This window comes from Callospermophilus lateralis, chromosome 14 (genome assembly GCF_048772815.1).
Source record: "Callospermophilus lateralis isolate mCalLat2 chromosome 14, mCalLat2.hap1, whole genome shotgun sequence".
Classification (NCBI taxonomy): Eukaryota; Metazoa; Chordata; class Mammalia; order Rodentia; family Sciuridae; genus Callospermophilus; species Callospermophilus lateralis.
In genome coordinates, this window is record NC_135318.1 from 36598985 (window position 1) to 36621774 (window position 22790).

General features: G+C 49.5%; 1 protein-coding gene across 2 annotated transcripts in view; it reads left to right on the plus strand.

Moving 5' to 3' along the window:
* Epas1 (endothelial PAS domain protein 1) overlaps positions 1–19295 on the plus strand; it is an 83449-nt gene extending 64154 nt beyond the window's left edge. For both annotated transcript variants that reach the window (XM_076833473.2, XM_077105203.1), the window contains exons 7-16: positions 3056–3162; positions 8730–8877; positions 9532–9740; positions 10750–10940; positions 11447–11557; positions 12920–13410; positions 14093–14219; positions 14393–14507; positions 14764–14937; positions 17004–19295. In XM_076833473.2, the coding sequence (XP_076689588.1) occupies positions 3056–3162; positions 8730–8877; positions 9532–9740; positions 10750–10940; positions 11447–11557; positions 12920–13410; positions 14093–14219; positions 14393–14507; positions 14764–14937; positions 17004–17155 (1825 nt within the window). In that variant the 3' untranslated portion in view covers positions 17156–19295. The remainder of the gene's footprint in view (positions 1–3055; positions 3163–8729; positions 8878–9531; positions 9741–10749; positions 10941–11446; positions 11558–12919; positions 13411–14092; positions 14220–14392; positions 14508–14763; positions 14938–17003) is intronic.
* The last annotated feature ends 3495 nt before the right edge of the window (positions 19296–22790 follow it).

Below are 22790 nucleotides of genomic sequence, written 5' to 3' on the forward strand. Positions count from 1 at the left end.
TCCGGAGCCCCGGGAAATGAGCGGGGAAGGCCCCTGTGTGCTGCAGTAGCCAATCCTATAAACAAGCTCGGTTCATTAACCTTCCCAACGGCGTCGACGTGCCTGCAGTTGGGGGCAAATGACCATTAGCTTTAAGTTGGGGTTTCCTGGCTTTGTAAAGCCTGACGACTCGAACGTTCTTCAATTGTGTTCGGGATATGTGTATTTCCCAGTTTTTACAGTAGTCTGTTTAAAGGAATGAAGAAAGAGACATTAAATATTTATTTTAGTTGACAAGATAAATGACAGCTGCTAGGAAGAAGATATCTGGCAATTTTGAAATCTAGGTTTGTTTGTCCACTTCTAAAACATGCCCATTGTGTGTGTGTGTGCCTTTCAATGGATGTTATGTTAATTAGATTAGAAAAACATCTTATGAAGCTGATTGTAATATTTACTTTGAACATTTTAATTAAAAGATTCTAATCTTGAAAGGAAATTTAATTCCTCCAGGAAATAGAATCATATCTTTCCTAGAATGCCTGTAGACTCATTATTGAGGGTCTCTAGAAAATTCTAGACCTGCCCAATGGCAGCAGCTTATCTGGAAAATCAGTGAGCCTGTAAACGGCCAGCTGTTGTTAGCAGGGCCACCAGAATGGTTTCAGTTCCCAGGCTAAGCCCGAGATGCATTTGACTCAAAAGACAAGCTGTTCGGTTGTAGGGCCAGCACCTTTCTACCACCTTATTCTCCTTTGGTCTTCACCAAGCCAAGGTGCCCTTGAGTACTCCCCCCCAGGGTCAGCTTCAGCAAACAAGTTATTGCCAGTGAGCTCAGAGACCTCTTTAGTCCGAGCTAAGTGAGGGGACAGATCCTCCTGCTGTGAGACCAGCTGCCTGGTGTAAGGGGCAGCTGGAGTCTCACTGGAGAAACTACAGCTGGGCGATGAGCTGAGACCTGAGCTCTCAGCCCAGATGAGCTTCCCACTGTGTGAGAGGCTCTCACTTCCCAAGTCTCATCCCAGCAGACAACTTGCCTCTTTGCTGCTCACATTAATTCCAGACACCTTAAAGAGTGGAGAAAAGATGGATTGGATGTCCTGAGGGTTGCTGCAGGCTGTGTGTGCACGCTCCAGGACATATTGATGCCATTAATCCTGCTTAAGGAAGAAAAGTAGATGCTTAGTGCCAGGTTCCTAGCAGTGCTGGGAGAGACAGGCCTCGGCTGCACCTTAGAGAAAAATGGTCTGCTGGCCAGGTGCTAAAGTACTTACTAGGCTTCCATTGTAGAGGAGGCAAAAGGAGAAGTTGACCCTTGAGTTCAGAGACTGACAGAGAAGGATATGAAGAGACAAATGCATGCTCTTGGTGACATTGCTTGCCCTTTAGGGCTTCCTGAGGAGACAGTCGTGAGGGCTGGAGGAGTTGGAGAGGGCTCTATGGAGAAGGTGAGGTCTTGATCTGGCCGTGCAAAAGTCAGGGCTTGGAAAAACTGGAGGAGAGGAGGCCTAAAAGCCTGGTGGCAGGAATGGGTTTGCCAGGGCTAGGGAAGTGTGACAGCAGGGCCACCAAAACAGAGAGCACATGGCACAATGGCATACTGCAGATTAGTTGAAAATCAAGTTGCTTGGAAGATGGAGACTGGATTTGGGTGGGGGGTGTTGGAATTCAGGCAGTTGACTCTTGCTGTGGTTGGCAACATGAATCTCTGTGGGTGCTTAACTAAGGGGATGCAGGAGGGAAAGATTATTTTAGGTGAATTGAATCTGCAGGTCACCCAGTTTGTAGCTCAAGGTCATTCCAGCAGAGGGTAATCCACATGCAAAGTGGAAATTCCATGGGCCCAAGTGGGGAAACAGCAGTCTTTGTCTCTGTGTTAACCAGGAGTGAGGAAGAGCCAGGGAAGGGAAGCCCACCTGTGCTAAGATTCCACTCTGCTTCCTGTTTCTGTCTCCCTCTTCCTGTTCTACATTCCCGTATGGATGCCGATGGGCATCCTCTGATCCTAGAGGTCATGTGTCTGAAGCAGCTCATCATGACAAGCCTCAAGCAGCACTTCTAATTTGTGATAGGCCAGCTAAACAGGAGAATGAGGGGGAAAGTGTGTGAGATAACAAAGATTGTGAAAAATAATTTTGGTGTGACACAGGAGAGGGATCAGCCCAAGAACATGGTGGCTCTTAGGCAGGGCTTTGTTGATTCTGATGATTCCAGCACAGATCAAAGGTCCCAAGGGGGTAAAGTGATTCTTCATGATTCTCCACATTTTGTCTTTTCCCTGCTTACTTCCACCCACATCACAATGAAGGCAGGGGCCTTTGGGATAGCTGTACCCTTCAGAGCCTCCTGTTTCTCAGGGAGGGTAACAAGGAGGTGCACTTCTCCACCTGGCTTCCTGTTTCTTCCTCCCAACTTCCCCTGCCCTCCTTCCCTTCTTAGGGAGAGGGAGAGACCAGCAGAAGCAGCTGAGGAAGGTAGACCCAGGATGCCTGAGGCCCTGGGCAGCTCCTGAGAAGAAGCATCCAGGCCCTGAGGTTTTAGTGCAGATGGGCTCCTGACTCCTCCCTTCTCTGTGGTCAGCACAGAGACCAACACTGCTGTTTCCCCACTTGGGCCCACAGAATTTCCACTTTGCATGTGGATCACCCTCTTCTAGAATGAGCTTGATCTAGTAATCAGGAGCCTCGGCTTTCACTTTGGCTCTGTCCCTGGATACTTGTTGGACATCAAGCAAATTGTCTGCCCTCCTTGTCTCCGTTCCTTTATCTGAAAACTTGTGGAGTGGGGGTGTGAGCCCCTTCAGTGGTTCTTGTGTGTGTATGGCAGGGGCGGGAGTGCTATTCTTCACCCCCGAGAATGACCTCAGGAAGAGCAGAACAGCAGGGGTTTGGCCAGACCCACAATTGCAGGTTGAACATGATGGTTGCTTGAATAAACAGTGTGACCAGGAAGTCCAGGTTATATTCACCTTTTATTTCATCTTCTGGGTTTAACTTCTTGAACCCCTGCTCACATGCTATGTGAAGTTCATGTGGTTTTTCTTCCTCACATGCTTTTTTTTTTTTTTAACATTTAGAATCACAGAACTGATTGGTTACCACCCCGAGGAGCTGCTTGGCCGCTCAGCCTATGAGTTCTACCATGCACTGGACTCAGAGAACATGACCAAAAGTCACCAGAACTGTAAGTTCCAAGAGGGCCCCATGGGACATCCCTGTGTTGGTAGAATCTGGCCTTGAGTGGGGTGTGACTGATGAAACAGAAGACTGGGTCACTTCCTTCCTATAGCTGCCATCTTGTGTGGCACATAATAGCATGCCTTCAAGTCGTTAGAGAATCAAGGCAGCCACTAGCCTCTAGAATGCTTCCATGCACATTAGAGAAAGGACTTTTCCTCCAAGGAACAGACACACCCAAGTCAAGGCCTACAGCTAGGAGAGTGGAGGGTGCACTGCATCTCAGTCCCCACATGCCACCTGCACTGAGCATTCTTCTGTATACCTTTTGGGACAGCCCTTTACAGAGTAATACAAGACAGTATGAAATCAGCTTGGGCTTGTGCTATAAATGCAAGAACATCTGTGCGTAGAAGAGGAGGGATGGGGGAATTAAGGAAAGAAGAAAGGGCACCTAAGTTGGATCTTGAAGGACAAAGAAGGATGGGGCTACACAGAGGGGAAGGTAGTATGAGACCCACTTCAGACAGGTGTGGGGGCCCCCCTAGTTCTCTACAAGTTCACCTGCCAGATCAACATAACTTTAGAGGAGCCTGTCCATGTGACAAGGTGTGGGGGAATGGAAACTGCTCTGTAGCTTGGGGAAACCCTGCCTAACTCAAGGATTCTAGAAAAGAGCTGTCCAGTAGAACTCTGGGCCGTGGAAATGTTCCGCATGCAGATGTGGCCTAGGCAGCACTTGAAATATGTCTAGTGCAACAGAAGAGCTGAACTTTTTAGAATTTAAATGATATAAATTTAAATAGCCAAACTTGGCTTGTGACCACCGTGTTAGACAGGGTAGTTCTAGAACATTCACTTGGCCATGTTCACAGTTTCACCTTGCCATGTGCAGGTGATCGCGGGTGATTTCCTCAAAGCCAAACAACCCATCAGCAAGGACTCTGGGCCTATAATGCTGTATGCGGCCCACCATGAACCACAGAAATTGGTAGAATTGATCTCTTCCCTAGGAGATCTTATTTCTGGAGAAAAAAAAAGGAGACCGTGGGCTCCTTGGCTTATATCTTCTTTAACTTTGGCATCTCATATAGTGCCTGGTACAGTATGGTAGACAGAGATGCTGAGAAGACCAGAGGATTAAAGATGGTTTAGAATGAGGTCTGAGAAGATTCTCAGTGGCCCTGATGGCAATGAAGTAAATGGAAATGTAGACATTTGTTCCTGTCCTAAATCAAGGTCAGGACAGCTAAGGTTGAGAGCAGCTAAGAGCTGCTGAATTGTCACAGGGTTTCTAATTGACCCCTCTGTTTCCTCCTTGTGGCTTTTGGGTTTGATCTGACAGTACAACAGGGACCATTATGATATCTCAGAGAAATTCTCTACTTTCCCACTATCTCAGGGAAATTTCCCACTCTGTGCTTTCTGGCAGGGGGAAAAAGAAAGAAAGAAAGAAATACAACCACCTAAATCCAGTCCTACTCAGGGACCCAGGAATGACGAAGGGAGGATGAAGTACCTTCTGTGCCCATGAATATGCCCCTGTCATAACCTGCCCCCCATGTATGATATGGCTTCGGCCTTCCCTTTGGGATTCCCCAGGCCTTTGTGATCCTCAAGGGGTTCCTGCTACCGAGGCATGTTGGCAGAGGCATGCAGGCTCTGGACCGAGGGCCTGGCTCTAGCCAGCTGACCCCCTGATTCCCTGCGGTCTGGTTTTCCGGGCCTCTCTGCCTTTAGATGTAAAGTTGGGGAAAAGCCCAGCCTTCTAAGCCAAGGGGGAAGTCAAAGCAGGGGACAAATGTAAAAAGTCTCTGGGCATCTTGGAGGACAGTATCATACTTTATCTTTAGGAGGGGGTACTACCGCCCAAGGTAGCAAAAATTATGACTTGTCCCAGGCATATACAAGGATTTTTCCCCCCTTCTTATTAGAACTCCTTTGATCTGTAAAAAGTGCCAGGATAAGAATTTGTCATATCAGTTTTCTGCTGACTCTAGGGATAATCTGCTGGGTTTTCTGTTTGCTTGCTGTCATTTTACTGGATCCGGGTGTGTATGCGTCGGGCACAGTTAAATGTGATTCACAGCCCAAAAAAGAATCACAGGCTCCCTTCTTCCCCAGCGGGAGCCACGTAACGCTGCCCTGAGCTCAGAGCCCAGGGTTCAGCCAGCAAGGTCATGTCCAGCAGAGCGAAATCCACATGAGTTGGAAATTGGGTCAGCATCAGTTATGACAGGAGTCAGTCTGCAGAGGAGGTGCATGTGTATGTCTCATTTTTTTTTGGGGGGGGAGGGGGTACTGCCAATAAAGTTACATACACATTCACACCATGTTGTGGAGCACTGGAGGCTCAGGTTTGAGGCAAGTCCAGGTCTATACACTAAGATCCCAAATTGACACATGTCTATGTGTCAGCCTGGAAGTGCTTACCATTGCAATCAATGACCGGGGAAGGTCCATCTTCAACCAGATTAAGATAATTGAAAGCCATCATTTCCAAATGGATTAATAATTTATACATCATTACTCTCAGAGGAGGGGTTGGGGGTTGGCTTCTCTTTGTTGTATAAGGACATTATGTGCTCTTAGGAAAACAAGATTAAAGGCCATAAAAAGCCTATCTTGCTACCAAGTAGCAGGCCCCTCACCAAGGCTGGCATTAATGAGCAGATGAGAAGAAAGCTGGTGTTAATTATATTCTGGGACAGAGCAGGCCCTTGTCTGCAATTATTAGAAATGTAGTTACAACCTCTGCTTGCTGTACTGTTTAATCAAAAAGAATAAGAACCCTGAATTTGGTTTGCATTAAGGGCCATCTAAATAAGTTAATTCCAGGCACTTGAAATTGTGCAAGAATTGTTTCATTGCAGCCAGGGAGCCTGGATAGCACAGAGAAGACAACAATTGCTCCTTTGGTCAAGGAGTCCATGGGGGCTTAGGACAGTGGCAACAGAAAATTCTACCTTCCCACTCGATTTTGACTCAAGATAATGTAGTCAAAGAACACTGACCTGGGAGCCACAAGACCTGTTACCTAGCCTAGACTCTGTCACTGTTGTCCTATGTGATGATAAGCAAGTCACAATCCTTCCAGCCTTAGTTTCTTCATATTTAAAGATGCCATATCTCCTCCCTTGAAAAAGGATTGGATGAGAATGATACAAACACTTTGGAAAATGCTTTGGCAGCTTCTTATAATAGGAACATATACTTATCAGATAATCTAGAGATGGCCCTCAAAGTTGCCCCCACAAGAACTAAAAATATATATCCATACAAAGATGTTGTACACAAATGTTCATAGCTCCTTTGTTTATAACAATACCAAATTGAAAACTCAAACATCCAGATGGTGCATCCATAAAATGGACTATTACTCATCAGTGAAAAGGAACGAGCCCAAAATGCCTGGAACAACATAATGAATCTCAAAAACCTGCTGAGCGAGTGTGATGAAGCCTGATGCAAAAGGGTATGCACTCTTTTTGTGAGATTTCACACATATGAAAATTTAGGAAAAAAAGAAAACAATGTAGAGGGACAAGAGATCAGTGGTTGTCTGGGACCAGGGATGGGAATAGCGAATGTCAGGAGGCATATGGCTTTGTGGGAATAACGGGGGAAATTCTCTACCATCACTATGGTGATGGGCACGCAGGCATGTGTATTCGTCAAAACTCATTGCACTATGTGCTTAAAATGGGTGCATTTTTACAGAAGGTCAATTAAACCTCAGTAAGGTTTGTTTTTACAAATGGAAAGCACACGGAGTTTGGTGTAGGAGTCTTCAATTTAGACTGATCCTGTGTTCGTTTCCACTGAAGAGGCCTTTCAGCAAATTACTCAGTAGTTCTCAGCAAAAGCAAATCTGCGCAGGCTGCAGTTTCTTCAGAGGTGAAACAGAAATCATCATAGGTCGCTCGTGGTGTTGCTTGTTTGGTGAGGTAACAATGACAGTGAGCCTCACTGAGTGCCTTAGGTGCCAGGCACTGATCTAATTGCTTTGCAGAAATGAATTCATCTCATGAGACCGTTTTGGACACTGCAAAGCACTGTGCTCATGTAAGTCACATTAATTCCTGCACCTTGCAGGTGCTTGTTAAATTTTTGAAGAAGATAAACTGTGCCAAGCAAAACACAAGCTTAATGGTTTACAGGCAGCGTTACTGTGAACTGAGCTGCATCCCTCCACTTCAGGGGCTAGTGAATGGGGAGGAGGCCCATGAGCCCACCAGGAGAAATGGAGAGACTCTGTGTACAGAAAACCTGTATATTCTCCCAGGGGGTCCCTGTGACATTATCTGCAAAAGTGTAACGTAACTGTTGGTGACAGGCCCTGAGCACTATACGTACTAGTAGCTTTGGGAAACAGGTGACTTTTCCCATACAACATTTGTGTGGCCAATAAGCCAGGCAAGTGTGTTTGGCCCTTAGTATGAACAGTGGTATACCAGATAGCTAATAATTATTATCATTACTTCTACTGTTATCAATACCTTTTGCAGAGGAGGAAACCTTTCCCAAAGTCCCCAAACTAGTAAGATTACCTGGCCTGTCCATCATGTGCCTCTTTCCAGTTCTCTGTGACTTGGGGGCTTCGGAGCTGGAATTCTGAAGAATGAATTCCTAAGGAATGAAAGCAGATGGACAAGTAGGAAAACCGTCAGCAATTCTCACAGTAGCAGTCATTAGAATAAAGGGACTTATCAATTCCTTTTCAATGACAGCAGATAGAGCATTGTGGGCCAAGCACAGGCCAGGATAGGACGCCCCTTCCCTGACATTTTTAGATAATAAACACAGGATCCCCTTCTCAATGCATTTTAGACAGGAGGAAAAAAAACCTAAAATGAACAGAATAACCTGGGAAAGGAGAGAAGCCATAAGCAGGTCAGCAGCCCACGGGGCAGCTGAGGAGGAGTGCAAGGACCTTCCACCGCTGTAGGAGGCTGTAGGGGCTGCTGGGGTCCCGGCCCTTCTGGACCCCAGCTGGAGAGTGGAGTGGTTTACCTCAAAGCTTCTCTGGCCCTAAAGGTGGAGGATGGCCATGAAAGCAAAGGAACCAACATGTTTGTATCCACAAGCAGGGCATTGGTGACATGCCTGCTGCAGAAGGTGGCTCTGAGGTCAGCCTTTCTCCACGCTGTGTGCAAGCCCCCCACTTCCTAAGTGCATTACAGGGCAGGGGCTTCCTTTCACTGAACCCCATGAGGAAAGCAGGGCAGGTGCTGCTCTGGACTCTGCTCACAGCTGAGCTGGTCCAGGAGCCTCACTCAGGAAGATTGGGGACAGGATATTGCAAAGCTTCAGAGTAAGTGGGTCCCCTCTAGCTGTACAGCTGTGGGCAAGTCCTGTGCCCTCTCTGAACCTCCTTTGCCTACATTGAAAATGTAGAGTTGGCTGAGATGATCTCTAAGCTCCCTCCCAGCTCCCCCTCCCTGGTCCCCACTGTCTTGGATCCAGGTCTGTCTGTCCCCCTGTACACCTGCCCTCCTTGGAGAGTCTCTTGAGCCTGTGGTGCACACCACTCCCCTACCTCTCTCACCTCAGGCTCCATTTCTCCTCCCCTAGTGTGCACCAAGGGACAGGTGGTGAGTGGCCAGTACCGAATGCTTGCAAAGCATGGGGGCTACGTGTGGCTAGAGACGCAGGGGACAGTCATCTACAACCCTCGCAACCTGCAGCCTCAGTGCATCATGTGCGTCAACTACGTCCTGAGGTAAGTGGGTGAGGACTGATGGGCTTTGGGACCTGGTGCGCAGGAGTGCCTGAGAGCCCCAGGCACGGGGACACCCAGCCTCTCAGAACCCGGGGCACCGCCTCTGGGAGCTGTTGACAGTAGTAATCCTTGAGCCTGAGAGGACTTCCCATGGAGATCTTAGGAACTGGGATCCTTAGGATTTTCTTCTGCCCCCTTCCCACTTATCTGTCATTACACTGTGGTACATAGGGAGGCAGAAAGCACACAGTAGTCACTTAATATTTTCTGAATGGGGAAATGGGGAAGAGAATTGTTCGTGCTTTCTGGGAAAAGCAGATCTAGCCACTTCCCTCTACAGTGCGTGGGAAGAATACCTGAAAACGTCATTGTGAGGGTGAAACAAGCAAAAGTGTCCACCCTCCTGCACACCCCCCCAGCTCAACACAGTCTAAGGCAGCACCCCAAACAGGTGCACGTGTACACAGGATGCCCCTGCCCTCACTGCCTCCACAGCTCACAGGCCTCCGTTGTGTGGCTGTTCACAAAATGCCAGTGTCCCTGCCCATCATTTAGTCGGAGAGGCGTGGCTATCAGAGTTTCTATGTGCCTAGGGAAGCCAGAGGATATTACTGGAAAATGCAGAAGGTCTCAATGGCTCTCTTGTCCCATTAGTGAGATTGAGAAGAACGACGTGGTTTTCTCCATGGACCAGACTGAATCCCTGTTCAAGCCTCACCTGATGGCCATGAACAGCATCTTTGACAATAGTGGCGAGGTATCTGAGAAGAGTAACTTCCTGTTCACCAAGCTGAAGGAGGAGCCCGAAGAGCTGGCCCAGCTGGCCCCCACCCCAGGAGATGCCATCATCTCTCTGGATTTCGGTGGGTGCTTTCAGCTGAGCTGAGCCCATCCCTCTTGGGACTAGGGATGGTTCTTACCAAAACAGGCCTTCCCAGCTACAGCTTTTCCTAAACCAGAGCTGTCCCTGGCCCTCCCCCAACATGTTGCTATCATCTGTCAGCAGCCAGGCTCTGCAGGACATGAAAGGAGCATATGGGCCCTTGCCACCAAGACCATCCTCAATCTGCCCTCATGAAGCACTGAGGGAGGTGGGCGTGAGAGCCGCTGCTTCACCACAGGCAGGGAGAGTCGAGCAAGGGTTGGGGGGATGTGGACATTGCCCCAGAGACAGGGTGGATGCCCTCCTAGATCTTGAAGGATGGCCGGCTTGTTTAGAGGGAGAGTTAAATTGGAATAATGGGAGGGAAAATTCCAGAAGGACCAGGAGTCAGCCCTCTAATGCCCAACTTGATTAAAATGTTTGCCTGTCTCTCCCGGGATACAAGTCATATGGTTCCCAGCGTTCCTGACCCTTCCCTGCTCCCCTCCTGGAGACACCCTAGCAAGGGACCTCCCCTGGCTTTTCTATGGCCGCTGGAAGAATCACCACCCCTGTCTCTGCTCACCTTTTCCCTCTCGGGTGCGTTCTTGAGAGGCCACGTGGGAATCACTTCAAAGAATCATAAAGGGCAAGTGGGCCCTTGCACCAGACACTTTGTAGCCCCTGTTTCTTGGTAATAAATACTGAGGCCAGTGGCCCAGTACTTCTGCCATCACTTCCTCCTCTATGTTCTGGATTGCTTTTCAGGAAAAGTAGCTCTGGATAAGTTTAGTTTGAAAATGAACTGCTCCAAGAGCCTGCTCCCTTTACAGGGAATCTGTGCATTGAATCATAACCCCAGTCAGAGGCCATGATCTACCTGGGGCACTGAGGGCCGAGCCCCAGGCAGGTTTCAAGACCCTTTCAGGCCCCTTTGTGTACCTTCTCGGCTTCCTCTACCTGGTGCCTGTGGTAGAGAAGTTCAGCTGAGCAGGCCCTTGCCTCCACAGGGAACCAGAACCCCGAGGAGTCCCCCTATAGAAAGGCCATCCTGCCCCCAGGCCAGCCATGGGCTGCAGAGCTGAGGAGCCATGGTGCCCAGAATGAAGCTGGAAGTCTGCCTGCCTTCACCGTGCCCCAGGCGGCTGCCCTGGGCAGCACCACCCCCAGTGCCACCAGCAGCAGCAGCAGCTGCTCCACGGTGAGCTTCCCCACCCCCGGGCGAGAATATGGAGAGGGAGGGCTCCTCTTCCTGAGGATGGCTGAAGGGACGGCCCTTCTCTTCCTCCAGTTATCCCGGAGTCCAGAACGTGGCCATTCACCTGCCAGGGCTTAGAGCTGCTGGCTGACTGTTGGTATCCATTCCCCACCCTCATCAAAACGGTGATTCCTTGAAGAGCTTTGAGCACCTAGCTTGTCCCTGTGCAGGTCGTGGGGCTGCCGTTGCAGAACCCCACTGGCCACAGCCTTTATCCTGTTTGCTTCTCAAGACACTCCGTAAAGTGATAGGAACTTTATTTTGGGATGAGGACCCTGGTATTCCGAGAGGTTGGCGACTTGATCTAATTCACACGGCTCATCAATAGCCCCTCTACAAATACTTGGTGGAAGAGAATTGAGTGGGATCCTGACACTCTTCCACATTGGATTTCTGGGGGAGACTAGTGCCATGTCCTTGACTCAGTCCCCCTTCTTCCTGATCCCCAGCCCAGCAGCCCTGGAGACTATTATTCATCTCTGGGGGATGACCTCAAGATTGAAGTGATAGAGAAGCTCTTTGCCATGGATACAGAGTCAAAGGACCAGTGCAGCACCCAGGTAGGTCACCATGCAGCAGACACAGTGGTGTGCATGCCTGCTCTCTGGTGAGTGGCAAAGACGCCTGTCCATCCTTTTGTTGCAAAGATCACTGGGGAAATTTGGCTGAGGTCCCTAAAATGAGTGAATGGACAGTAGCTTAGGGTCACCCCACCTCCCACTCCTGTCCTCTGCTCTACCTGTGTTAAATCCAGAGCGTCCATGTTTAACTCTCAGCTTATTTACCTTCTACTTATTTGGGTAACTTTCTTTTTGCACATGCAAACCAAAACTACAACACTGAACCTTTCTTTAAGGAAGCCGTTCTCTTCAAAAGCACATCCAGATTCACAACACATTTCTAATCACAGGGGACAATTACTCCCTTCCCAAATACATTCATCATGGAATCTGTCATTTTATTTGAAATGCATTTTTAAATGATATCTGATTGACAAACTTTCATTTATACACAGCTTCATAAGGCCTCACGTTTTTGCACAAACCTCAAAGGATGAGGTGGGTGGACAGGTGTGTGTTTAACAAAACCCCAGGGAAAATCATGACTCCCCCATTTTTCTGGAGTTATTCATCCAGATCTCCCCCTTTTATCCTGCCTGGCAGACATTCCATCTGTTCCACAAAATAACTGGAACTACCTGCTTGTGCTGTTTTCCTATAGTTGTGACCATTGCTAAGCTGTATTCCCAAGTGAGGGGGTCAGTCCCTGAAGGTACTGCTTTCTGCAACTATGCATGAGTATTCCTTGTGGGTCCCTTCCTGACACTGGGAACCTAAGTGTGGCCTCCACAAACCTGCCGATTGGAATAAAGTCCCCCTTCCCTGGAGCCTGGCTGTACACTCCACAGATGTACCCTGGGCACCTGTACTGCATGCCTAGGCTTGTGCCAGTCATACGAGGGAGGTGAGGACAAGCTGCCCTGTATCCCCAGGAGTCACGTTGTGAACCACAGGCCTGAGTGTGTCAGGAAGACATGGAAGGGGTGACCACTGCAGCTGGAGTAGGAAGGGACAACTTTATGACAGGGGTGGGGCTTCCCTGACTGGGAAGGCAGGCAGATTGTGATGGGCAGAATGGAGAGCATTTTAGGTTGGGTGTGGAGGTGACACTAGTGAACCGGGAGACTTGTGGAGCCAGATGGAGGGATAGCATAGAAAGGCTGATGACCCTTGACCAAAGACCTTTCACATTAAATGACCAAGTCTGAGTATTTTGCATGGGGAGCCATTGGAGGTGAGCAGGGGAGTAACATGATAAAGTCCTGCTTGAGATGAGTGGCTCTGGTAGGGGCCTTGGAGGGACAAGGGACTGGAATAACACCAACCACTGAGCCGCAGTGCCCTTGCTCTGTCTCTCCTCAGACTGATTTTAATGAGCTGGACTTGGAGACCCTGGCGCCCTACATCCCCATGGATGGGGAGGACTTCCAGCTAAGCCCCATCTGCCCGGAAGAGCCATGCTTGCCAGAGAGCCCGCAGCCTGCCCCGCAACACTGCTTCAGCGCCATGACAAGCATCTTCCAGCCTCTGGCCCCTGTGGCCTCGCACGGCCCCTTCCTCCTGGACAAGTACCAGCAGCAGCTGGAAAACAAGAAGACAGAGCCCGAGCACCGGCCCATGTCCTCCATCTTCTTTGACGCCGGGAACAAGGGGTCACTGCCACCATGCTGTGGCCAGGCTAGCACCCCTCTCTCTTCCATGGGGGGCAGATCCAACACACAGTGGCCCCCAGATCCACCATTACATTTTGGGCCCACAAAGTGGCCTGCTGGGGATCAGCACACTGAGTCCTTGGGGGCATCGCCACTGGGGCTCCCCATCGCCTCGCCCCAAGTCTCCTTGTTCAAGATGAGGTCAGTGGCAGAGACCCTTGGCTGCATCTGCTGGGGTTAGGCTGGGCAGGGAAGGGACAGATAGGCACTCACCCACGGGATAGCTGGAACCCCAGAGATCTCCCACCCCCAGGCCTCTGATCCCTTTAGACCTTCTCTGAACTCTGAGAGCCTTCCTATGGCCCAAGTCTCCCACTGCAGTGTCCTCTACTGAGCCCCAACCTTGCCTTCTCTCAGCATCTTTTAATCTCTCCAATAAACCCCATTTCAACCAGCTGGAAGCTCGATAAGTCTCAGTGATTGACATGGGACTTTGCTTCCACGGGGTATGTGACCTTCGCAGAGCATCCCAGCTGGTCTTCAGTGGGAAGCAAGAGGGAGCCCAGCAGCTTAGGCAGGGGAGAGATGGAGGCAAAAGAAATCCCTTAGGGACTAATGTCACCTCATGGGCAGCCACACCCGAGGGCAGCCCAGATGGACAGGCATGTGCAGGGGATGCAAGTGGCTTGAACCATTCAGCATCTGGCCAGGTAGAAGAAACGGAGGTTGGGTTATAGCTCAACCTCCAGGTACTCGGCCCCCTCTGCCGCTCTGCCCTCTGGGTCTGCAAGTCACCCCAGTCATAGAAGAGTTGGGTCCAGGTGAAGGCACCGAGCAGCATGGCTCTAGACAACCTCACGGCCCACTCTCTTGGGCTTGGCAGGTCTGCAAAGGGCTTCGGGCCTCGGGGCCCAGACGCGATGAGCCCGGCCATGATAGCCCTCTCCAACAAGCTCAAGCTGAAGCGCCAGCTGGAGTGTGAGGAGCAAGGCTTCCAGGACGCGAGTAGGGTAAGCAGTCTTTGACTGGGCAGCGCTGTGGGCACCCTCCTACCCCCAGTCCTCAGCCAGGCTGGTGGGTGACTCTGAGCCTGCTGTGAGCACCTCCAAGTGCCTGTCCAGGCCCTGGGGAGCGGGGTGGGGACATCTCCATCCCTCTCCCTATATCTGCCCTTCCCACACAGGGGGACCCCCCAGGCGGCAGCAATCCCCATGTGATGTGGAAACGCATGAAGAGCCTCAGGGGTGGGAACTGCCCCTTGATGCCTGACAAACCCCGGAGTGCAAGAGGCCCCACTGGTGAGCAGACCTGGGCCGCGGGTTTGGGTGGAGGGCTGGGGACTCGGGGTCCATCCTGGTTCCTCCACTCACTTGCTCCCTGCCCCCTGCTAGGACGGGCCGGTGTTGATGCTGTCGGCAGTCCCTGGGCTCTGCAGTCCCAGGGGCTGGCTGGGGTTCCCAGTACCTCTGTGAAACAGAAGTGCTGCTGGCGACTTCACGGCCCCTTCCCTCCCTCAGATGCTAACACTCTCATTCTCCGGCCTTGGTCTTTCAGATGACTTCGCTCAAAACCCCATGAGGGGCCTGGGCCAGCCCCTGAGACACCTGCCGCCACCACAGCCGCCATCGGCAGTAAGCTCCAGGGAGAACACCAAGAGTGGGTTCCCCCTGCAGAGCTGTGCCTCCCAGTACCAGAACTACTGCCTGCCATCAGCTTCCAAGGTGCCAGGTGCGTCCTCAGAAGCTGGTGCCCCTCCCAGGGTCCGATGTGCGTGGAGATCTGACTGGGTAGGGAGATGAGGAACAGCTGCCTTCATGGAACAATTTAGCACTTGGAAAACCTAAAACAATTGCCTTCAAGAGTCCCTGATGTCCCCTGGTGCCATGCTGGGTACCATTCATGGGATTCTTCAGCCCACTGTAGTGCTGGGTTTCCCAGGGCCAAGACCACCTCTCTCCTTTCTTTCAGGACCTGCTCGGTGCCAGGCACAGAGAAGTGCTTGGAAATGACTTGCCCCAAGAGCCCCTTCCCAGAGCTCACACACCCTGGTTTAACACTCTCTGCACAGTTCCCTCGACAGTGCCTCTGACCAGTGAGGACCCCCAGGGGGTGGGTCCAAAAATGGGTAAAGCACATCAAAACACCTAACATAGATTCAGGGTAAAGAGCCGAAGGGAAGAATCCAAACCCCAAGGGGCTGGAACTGAAGGCGGAAGACTGACAGAGTGTGTGTTCAGAGGTGAAGGGCCAGAAGCTGTGATGCAGGGGGGGCTATTAAAGAAGAGAGAGTTAAGGAGAGTGCATGGGATCGGGGTACACAAAGACAGGAGATGGACATCACCAGGTAGGAGATCTTGGCTTAGTGCAAGGAAAAGCTTGCTGCCATGGAAAGGTGGCCACCTGGAGAGGCATGGACTCTCCCTCCCTAGAAGTATAGGTACAAGGGCTGAAGGCCATCTGCCCACAGAGATTTAGAAAGGACCCTCCAGCAATCAGATCACCTCAGGGCTCCTGAGAGTCCAGAACCTGTGTCTTTTACACGGTTTCTCCTACTGCTGTAGTGCTCAAAGCCCCATCAGCACATGGGGCATCACTCTGGGGTCAGGCAGGAGCTGAAAACAGATGGCAGGAGGATGGCCTGGAGCTCTGGGAGAGGTCACCAGTGGATCTTCTAGAAGGTTCAGTTACAAGTGCCAAAACATAGATGGGAAACAGTATCTTAACAAGGAGGTTTCTATTTGGCATGAACATAGTTTGTGGTTTTAGAAAAACATACCAGACCCTTGTCCTCAGCAGTATAAGTTTGGAAAACTTACAGTTTCATGCTCAGAGCCCCAGGCTGCAGAGCCCCAGACAGCCCTGGGCTTGAATTCCAGCTCTGCTGTTTATCAGCTGGTTGGCAGGCAAGCCAGGAAGTTTCAGTGAGAGATTTGCGATGCATCAAGTTGAGTGACTATTCCTTGAATGTTGAAATCAAGGGGAAATCATCTTTTCAACTCAGGTCATTTCTGAACACTAATAAAAGAAGAGGGGAAATCAGCAAGGGGTGGTGAGCGAATGTCTGTTGGTACCACCCCAGTGTGGGCATGGGAGCACCAATGAGTGGGGAGAGGGAGGCATGGGCCCTGGAGGGCTCTGACTCAGCAGGTCCAGGAGGGAGTGGACACAGGGGATGAGGCTCTCCAGATAAGCCAAGGGAAAGGAAAGAGCTGCTGAAGAGCTGCAGGGCCGCCCGGCAGTGCCCAAGCCTTCCCCTCCTGGGGTGGCCTGGGACTGTTTCCCCTGTGTCCTGCTACTCATCTGGAGAGCGACCCAGGGATAAGGAGGAATGGGGTCTTTGCACCCTTGGATCTGCAGAGGGACCCTGCACACGTGTGGGCATGTATGTGGCACAGGTCTTACAGGTTCTGAATCCCTTTCCTCCCTGCTGCCAGTGCCTGGTGGGCACGGGGCCAGCAATCTTTGGGGCTCTTCCCAAACCTTCTTCCTCCTCCCAGAGCCCTGCCTGTGTGCGGTCTGCTTCCCTCTTTCGAGGGGGTCTCAGTGCTGCTGAGTCTGGAAGCTGTTGCGTTCTCTGCTGGGTCATCCTGTGAGCAGGGAGTAGGTCCTAGAAAGAGCGCTGAAGGAGCACAGTGAAGTCAGGGCTGCCCGCTCCAGCCCCGAGCAGGGACACTGGAGACACTCCTTTCCTTCTGCGCGTGCCCTTCTCCTTCTCCTCCCTGCTAGTCATGGAACGGATGCTTTGCCAGTGTTTGATTTAGGCCTTTAAAATATGATCCCAAACCTTCTTGCAGGCATGGCAAGCCGGTTGCTTGGGCCTTCGTTTGAGCCCTACCTGCTGCCCGAACTGACCAGATACGACTGTGAGGTGAATGTTCCCGTGCCAGGAAGCTCCACACTCCTGCAAGGAGGGGACCTCCTCAGAGCCCTGGACCAGGCCACCTGAGCCAGGGCTTCCTCTGGGCACACCGCTGCCGATGCCGTCCCACCGGCCTCACCCTGCGTCTGTGTTTGCAACTAGGTATCTCTAACACCAGCACACTTTTTACAAGATGTACTTACCTGGTCAGTTTGCCCAGGTCACCAAGCAGTGGCCTTTTTCTGAGATGCTCACTTTATTATCCTTATTTTTAAAATACACAGTTGTTTTACTTGCTATGTTTTTTGCTGTCAATTAAAATGTTCTTAAATTTTATAAGATTCTTTTTCTCCCTGCCTTCGATTACTTCTAATTTATATTACCCGGAGGTTTCTCTGTCACACACAGTGTCCATACTAATGAATCTGCTGTATGTCTGCCCTCCTGTAGGGAAAGCTTTGGCTCCATTTAACTAAAAAGATTTGTTGTTGTTGTTATTGTTGTTGCCAAAGAGAAAAAGGACTTTGCTTTCCAAGCTTGTTTGTGGCTTCTCTCTCTCAAAGCCCTTCTTTTCTTTTTTTAAAAATTAATCACCATATGGTAAATTTCATTCTTTCTTTTCTTTTTAAGCTGACTCTTTGCTCTAATTTTGATATGACTTCTATGAGAAAAAAAAAAAAAAAAGCAATGTGAAGGGCGAACTCCAACGTATGTGGTTACCTGTGAAAGTTGCACAGTGTGGCTTTTCCTAAACTGTTTGGTGTTTTCCCCCACCCCCAATCTGGTGGATTTTTTATTGTTATTCAAAAGCATAACTGAGTTTTTTAAAGGAAAATTTATATCTGGGTTAAGTGTTTATCGTATATATGGGTACTTTGTAATATCTAAAAACTTAGAAACGGAAATAGAATCCTGCTCACAAAATCACTTTAAGATCTTTTTTGAAGCTGTTAATGTTATTTCTCTCCGCATTGCTGGCGCTGCAGAATTGTACAGTACTCCCACAGGCCTGTACTAACACTGCTAGAGATCTCTCTTTGTTGGCTTTTTGCTTTTGCGACATACCATAGGTGTGACAAACAATCTAAGACGTGGAATCATTAAGTGGGAGCGTGCAAGCTGTCTTCTCCTCATGTTCTCTATGTATTATGTATGTATGTATGTATGTATGTATTATTGCTGCCAGAGGGTCTGATGGCACGTCAGGGGTGGGGGTGGGGAGAATGCTAAGGGAGAGGAAGTGCTTTAACTTTTCTTAAGGTTATGTTGCTAGCCCTTCAAGTGCACTGAGCTATGTGACTCTAACAGTCTCTCACGCGGCACATTAGAATATTTCCAGAACTACCATGAAATGGTTTCGATGGGAATTCATGGAAACAAGTGAGGATTCAAAATGATTTGGTGACCCAGTCCACATCCTCCTAGCTCATGACCTTGGAGCTGGACTGAGAGAGGGTACCAAAGGGTGGGGGCGGGGGCAGCAGGTCCTCACCAGCCCCAGCCTTGTGCCCCTCACTCAAGCCTATGGGCAGACAGCCCTGCAAGGCCAAAGTGCAGCGCCCCCTGCTGGAGGGAAGCAGGTGGACCTCCAGGGATGGCCCCTAGCCTCAGGCCCTCGCTGAGGTCTCTGTCACATGCAGTGACATATATAGGTAGGAAGCACTGAAAATAGTGTTCCCAGAGCACTTTGTAACTCACTGGGCAAGAGGGACAACACCTTTTGGTTTTTAAATACCAATCAACATGGAACTTTTCTGTCATGGGTACCATAAACAGTTTCTAAACACACACAACACAAAGTACATCCAGCTAAGAATTTGGTAAGCCCAGAGGGACTTATTGCCAAAATCAAATATTGGCTTTCAAAAGAAATCTAAGATATAAGAGAAAATTACCCACTTGCTGTGTTGCCTAAGTCACACTTGAGCAGCACAGTGTCATCTGACACACGGCGGCAGAACTTGAAGGGTTACCAACATGTAAACTCTGGTGTTTGATTTCCTGTGTTTGTTGCCTCAGCATTAAGGGCATTTTACCCTTGCAGTTTACTAAAACAGTCTGAAAAATATTCCAAGCTTCATATTAACCTTACTTGTCAATATAACAATTTTCATGAACATTATTATATTGTCAAATTCCTACTGACAACATTATAACTGTCTGGGAGCTTAACTTTATAAGGAAATGTATTTTGACACTGATATCTTATTAAAGTATTCTGATCCTATCGCTGCTGGTGGCTCTTATTTCCTGTGGATTTGTCATGGGCTACACCAATGAAAAGTGAAGTACTTATTAAATAGTTTACAGAGAATGAATGATGGCCCTGACCTGAGACCACTGAGGCCAGCGGACAGGAAGACTGGTGAAGGAAGGAAAGAGTATTACTAACACTTGGCAATGCCTAAGCCTGAGAAGCCATGCTGTCTCTTCTGTGTTTCTGCAGGTAGTTTTCTATCTGCCTCAGAATACCACCCCCCATCACCTTTTTTTCCTTCTTCTTCTTTTTTGTATCCTGTGGGAACCCAAGGAAAGAAGTCATAGTCTCTACTTTCAAAAAACTACATGGATGGTTTGAAAGCCATTCTGGTCTATGGGTGTTCATGCTGCACTTTGAGTAAGGTTCCCAAAGAAAGGGCAGCCTGGAATCTAGTAGTTAGAAAGGACTTTACTTTGGAGATGGCCAGGCTCAACCAGGGACTTCCAGGTCCAATGTAAATGATGACTTCAGCCAGTAAAAGCCCAGCATTGGACAGGGTCCTGGCAGTTTCCTTATTTTAAATGTGACTTTTGTAAATGACATCCTCTGAGCAAGCCCCTGCCTCTGTGATATGACTCTGGAGCTGGTGGAAGGTAGGGGGAGGGCCAGCACATCTTTGCTCCCACTGTCAGCCCTAGGAACGACTGCTGCATCTTGTGTGTCTGACGGTTTAGTCCATAACATATGGTCTTACATGACCTGGTAGCTCACTTGAGCCTCAGCCTAAGCAACGCTGTGAGTACCCATTTTACAGATGCAAAAGACTCACACTAAGTGACTTATGCAAGTTCCATGGGAGAAATAGAACCTGAACCTAGTTTCAGCCAGTAGTTCTCTCTCATGCCCTACATCTGGTTAGGAGGTATATTTTATGACAGGGCCCTGTTTTCATTTTCAAATAGAAAACTCTCATCTATATTGTTTTAACCTTTAGTCCTCCTCCTAATTTTGTGATCATTCATCTCATTTCTTCTCTTCCCCAACTTGGTGCCTGGACCTTCAGGTTGAATTTTTTGCACTCTGCCAGGCTCCTACTCACCTTTGCCTGCCATCATGGACTCCCTGAAAGCATCACCCGTACTTTTCTGGAACTCTTCTGTGAATGACACATCTCAAACCACCTTTGGGAGCAGTTGCCTCATAGCATTTTGGCAAGCTCAGGACTCCAGCCTGGAATAGTGTAATCCTGGCACCCAACAACTTCAATGGGCCTGTGGGGTCTTTAATGCTGTCCTGAAGCAAAGTGTTTGGCTTTAACCACACCCAAGGCTGGGATCTTCTCTCTAGCCCCTGGGAGTAGGAGGATGTGCCAAGCTTCTCTTGCTTCCAAATCTAGCAAGGAGGGAACACTACAAAGCCATTGTTCCTGATGGATTAGAGAAACTCAATTTCCTAAAATACTCAAGCACAAGACATGGGACACACACAAGCCATCACTGCTTTCTGTTTTGTCTCAAGCAACTCAGTGAAGACTAGCTTACATGCTCCTGATTTCATGTTTTGTTTCAAAATGCAGGTACTTTAGAAATAAATCTGTGCCTGCAGAGCCAGGTAGAATTCGCACAGAATTCGCAATTGCTGAACCCTTGGCATGGCTCCTGACTCTAGACATGTTCTCCTCTAGGCAGATAAACCCCAGTGAGGTGTGACATCTCAGCATTACCCTAGCTTGCAACCTCAATGAGAGATCTGTTTGAGAAGGAGACTCAAACTCTGACACAGTCGCCAGGAAGCTCTACCAATGGAGAAGGGCCAGCCCTGCCCCCTCTGATTCATGCGGGACAGAGTCCATCCACAGCGTGGGCTCTGATGAGCAATTCAAGTCAGGACAGGGGGTGAACTGTGGTTTTTCTGGAGATACTATGCAGACTCATTTCCTTTACAGTAAGCAAGATTTAGCCATGAACAGCCTTCGTCTCATGGATCCCTGCCATCCTCTTTTTGTGAAAAAAAAAGACTTCTACTGGACACCCATAGAAGGGCAGACACACTAACCTGGCTCTTCTTTAACTAAGGTGGGGATAGCCCAGGTTCAATAAGACAGCACTGAATATGTTATCCCAGGTTGACTCCGGATGCCAAAAGGGGCCTAGAAATGCTGTGGCCAAACCCCAGCACTTAATTTTCCAACTTCCTCATTTAGAAAGGAGGCACACATAAAATGACTTGCCTGCAGATATACAGTGAGCAGCAGGGCTGGCAAAAGGCCAAGGTTAGAATCATGGGGACAGGAGCAGATTCACATTTAGTAAGGAAAGCCAGTGAGTTTTGCCCCTGGGGTCAGGTTTTAGTTTCTCAGGTAGCAGAGAGGCCCCCCTCTCTTGGGGTCCCTTCTCCATATCCATCTCATAGGTCTCCAGCTTCTTGCTTATCACTCCCCTTAGGCAGCTTCTGTTCTAAAATAATCTTGATCCAAGTATCACGCCTATTTCTTTGAACTGAGTGACCCCTGTGGGAACGTGTGATCTCTCTGTGACCTTGATAAAATCTAAATCAATTCCTTCACTTCTAGACTGAACTCTCCTTGAACTCCCAGGACCTAGGAGAAAGGGTATGAAGCGCTTCCCTCACCCACCTAAGGTACATGCACTGGCGGCGTAAAGATGAGACTTATTCCGTGTAGTCATGACCCTTCTCTCCAAAAGCTTACTAGCCAGTACAGAAAACAAAACAGAACATCCTGTTCAACTCAGACCACCACGTCAGATGGCGTGTGCCAATAGAGGCCCGTGACCCACACCTTCCTGGAAGCCCACTGTGCTTCCAAGTCCTCAGGTATGCACTTGAGCTTGGGCCAAGAACCCTTTGGTGGGTTTGGAAAGTGTGACAGCTGCAGATGCAAGTGATCCCCCGGGTGTTTTAGGGTGGACTCCAGCTCCTGTGCTTGTTCACAGGAGACCAGGGGAGGTCAGCCTGGGTCTCCAGAATGGGAAAGTCCTCATGGAGCTGGAGCAGAAGAAGATTGGAGGCAGGGGAAGGAAAGAGGTCATTCCAGGGAAAGTGCACCAACAGGACAAAGGCACAAAGCCAGAATGTTGCAGCACACACAGCAGACCATGGGGAGCAGGCAGGACGGGGCTGGGACAGAAGGACAGACTAGCAGGGTAGCCTGGCAGCTCAGAGGTCAGAGAACTAGGATTCAAATCCCAGCTCTGTGATTCTAGCTGTGGAAACTTATGCCTGAGAGCCTGTCTCCCCTCTTCTGTAGCAAGGACATGAGAATAACCCTTACCCAGGGGGTTAGGGCTGGACATACAAACTGAAATTGACCGTAGGTAAGCACCACTTAAATCTCTGAGAGAGGATGAAACAGGCCTGTGAGATAAAGACTGTAGACTAAGAAAAATGGAAGTCCTAGCGTAGAGCCCAGGGCCACTTAAGAACGGGTGGAAGTCAGAGGAGGAGCCCCCAAAGAACAGGAAGAAACCCAGGAACATAGTATCCCAAAAGCCAAGAGGAAGT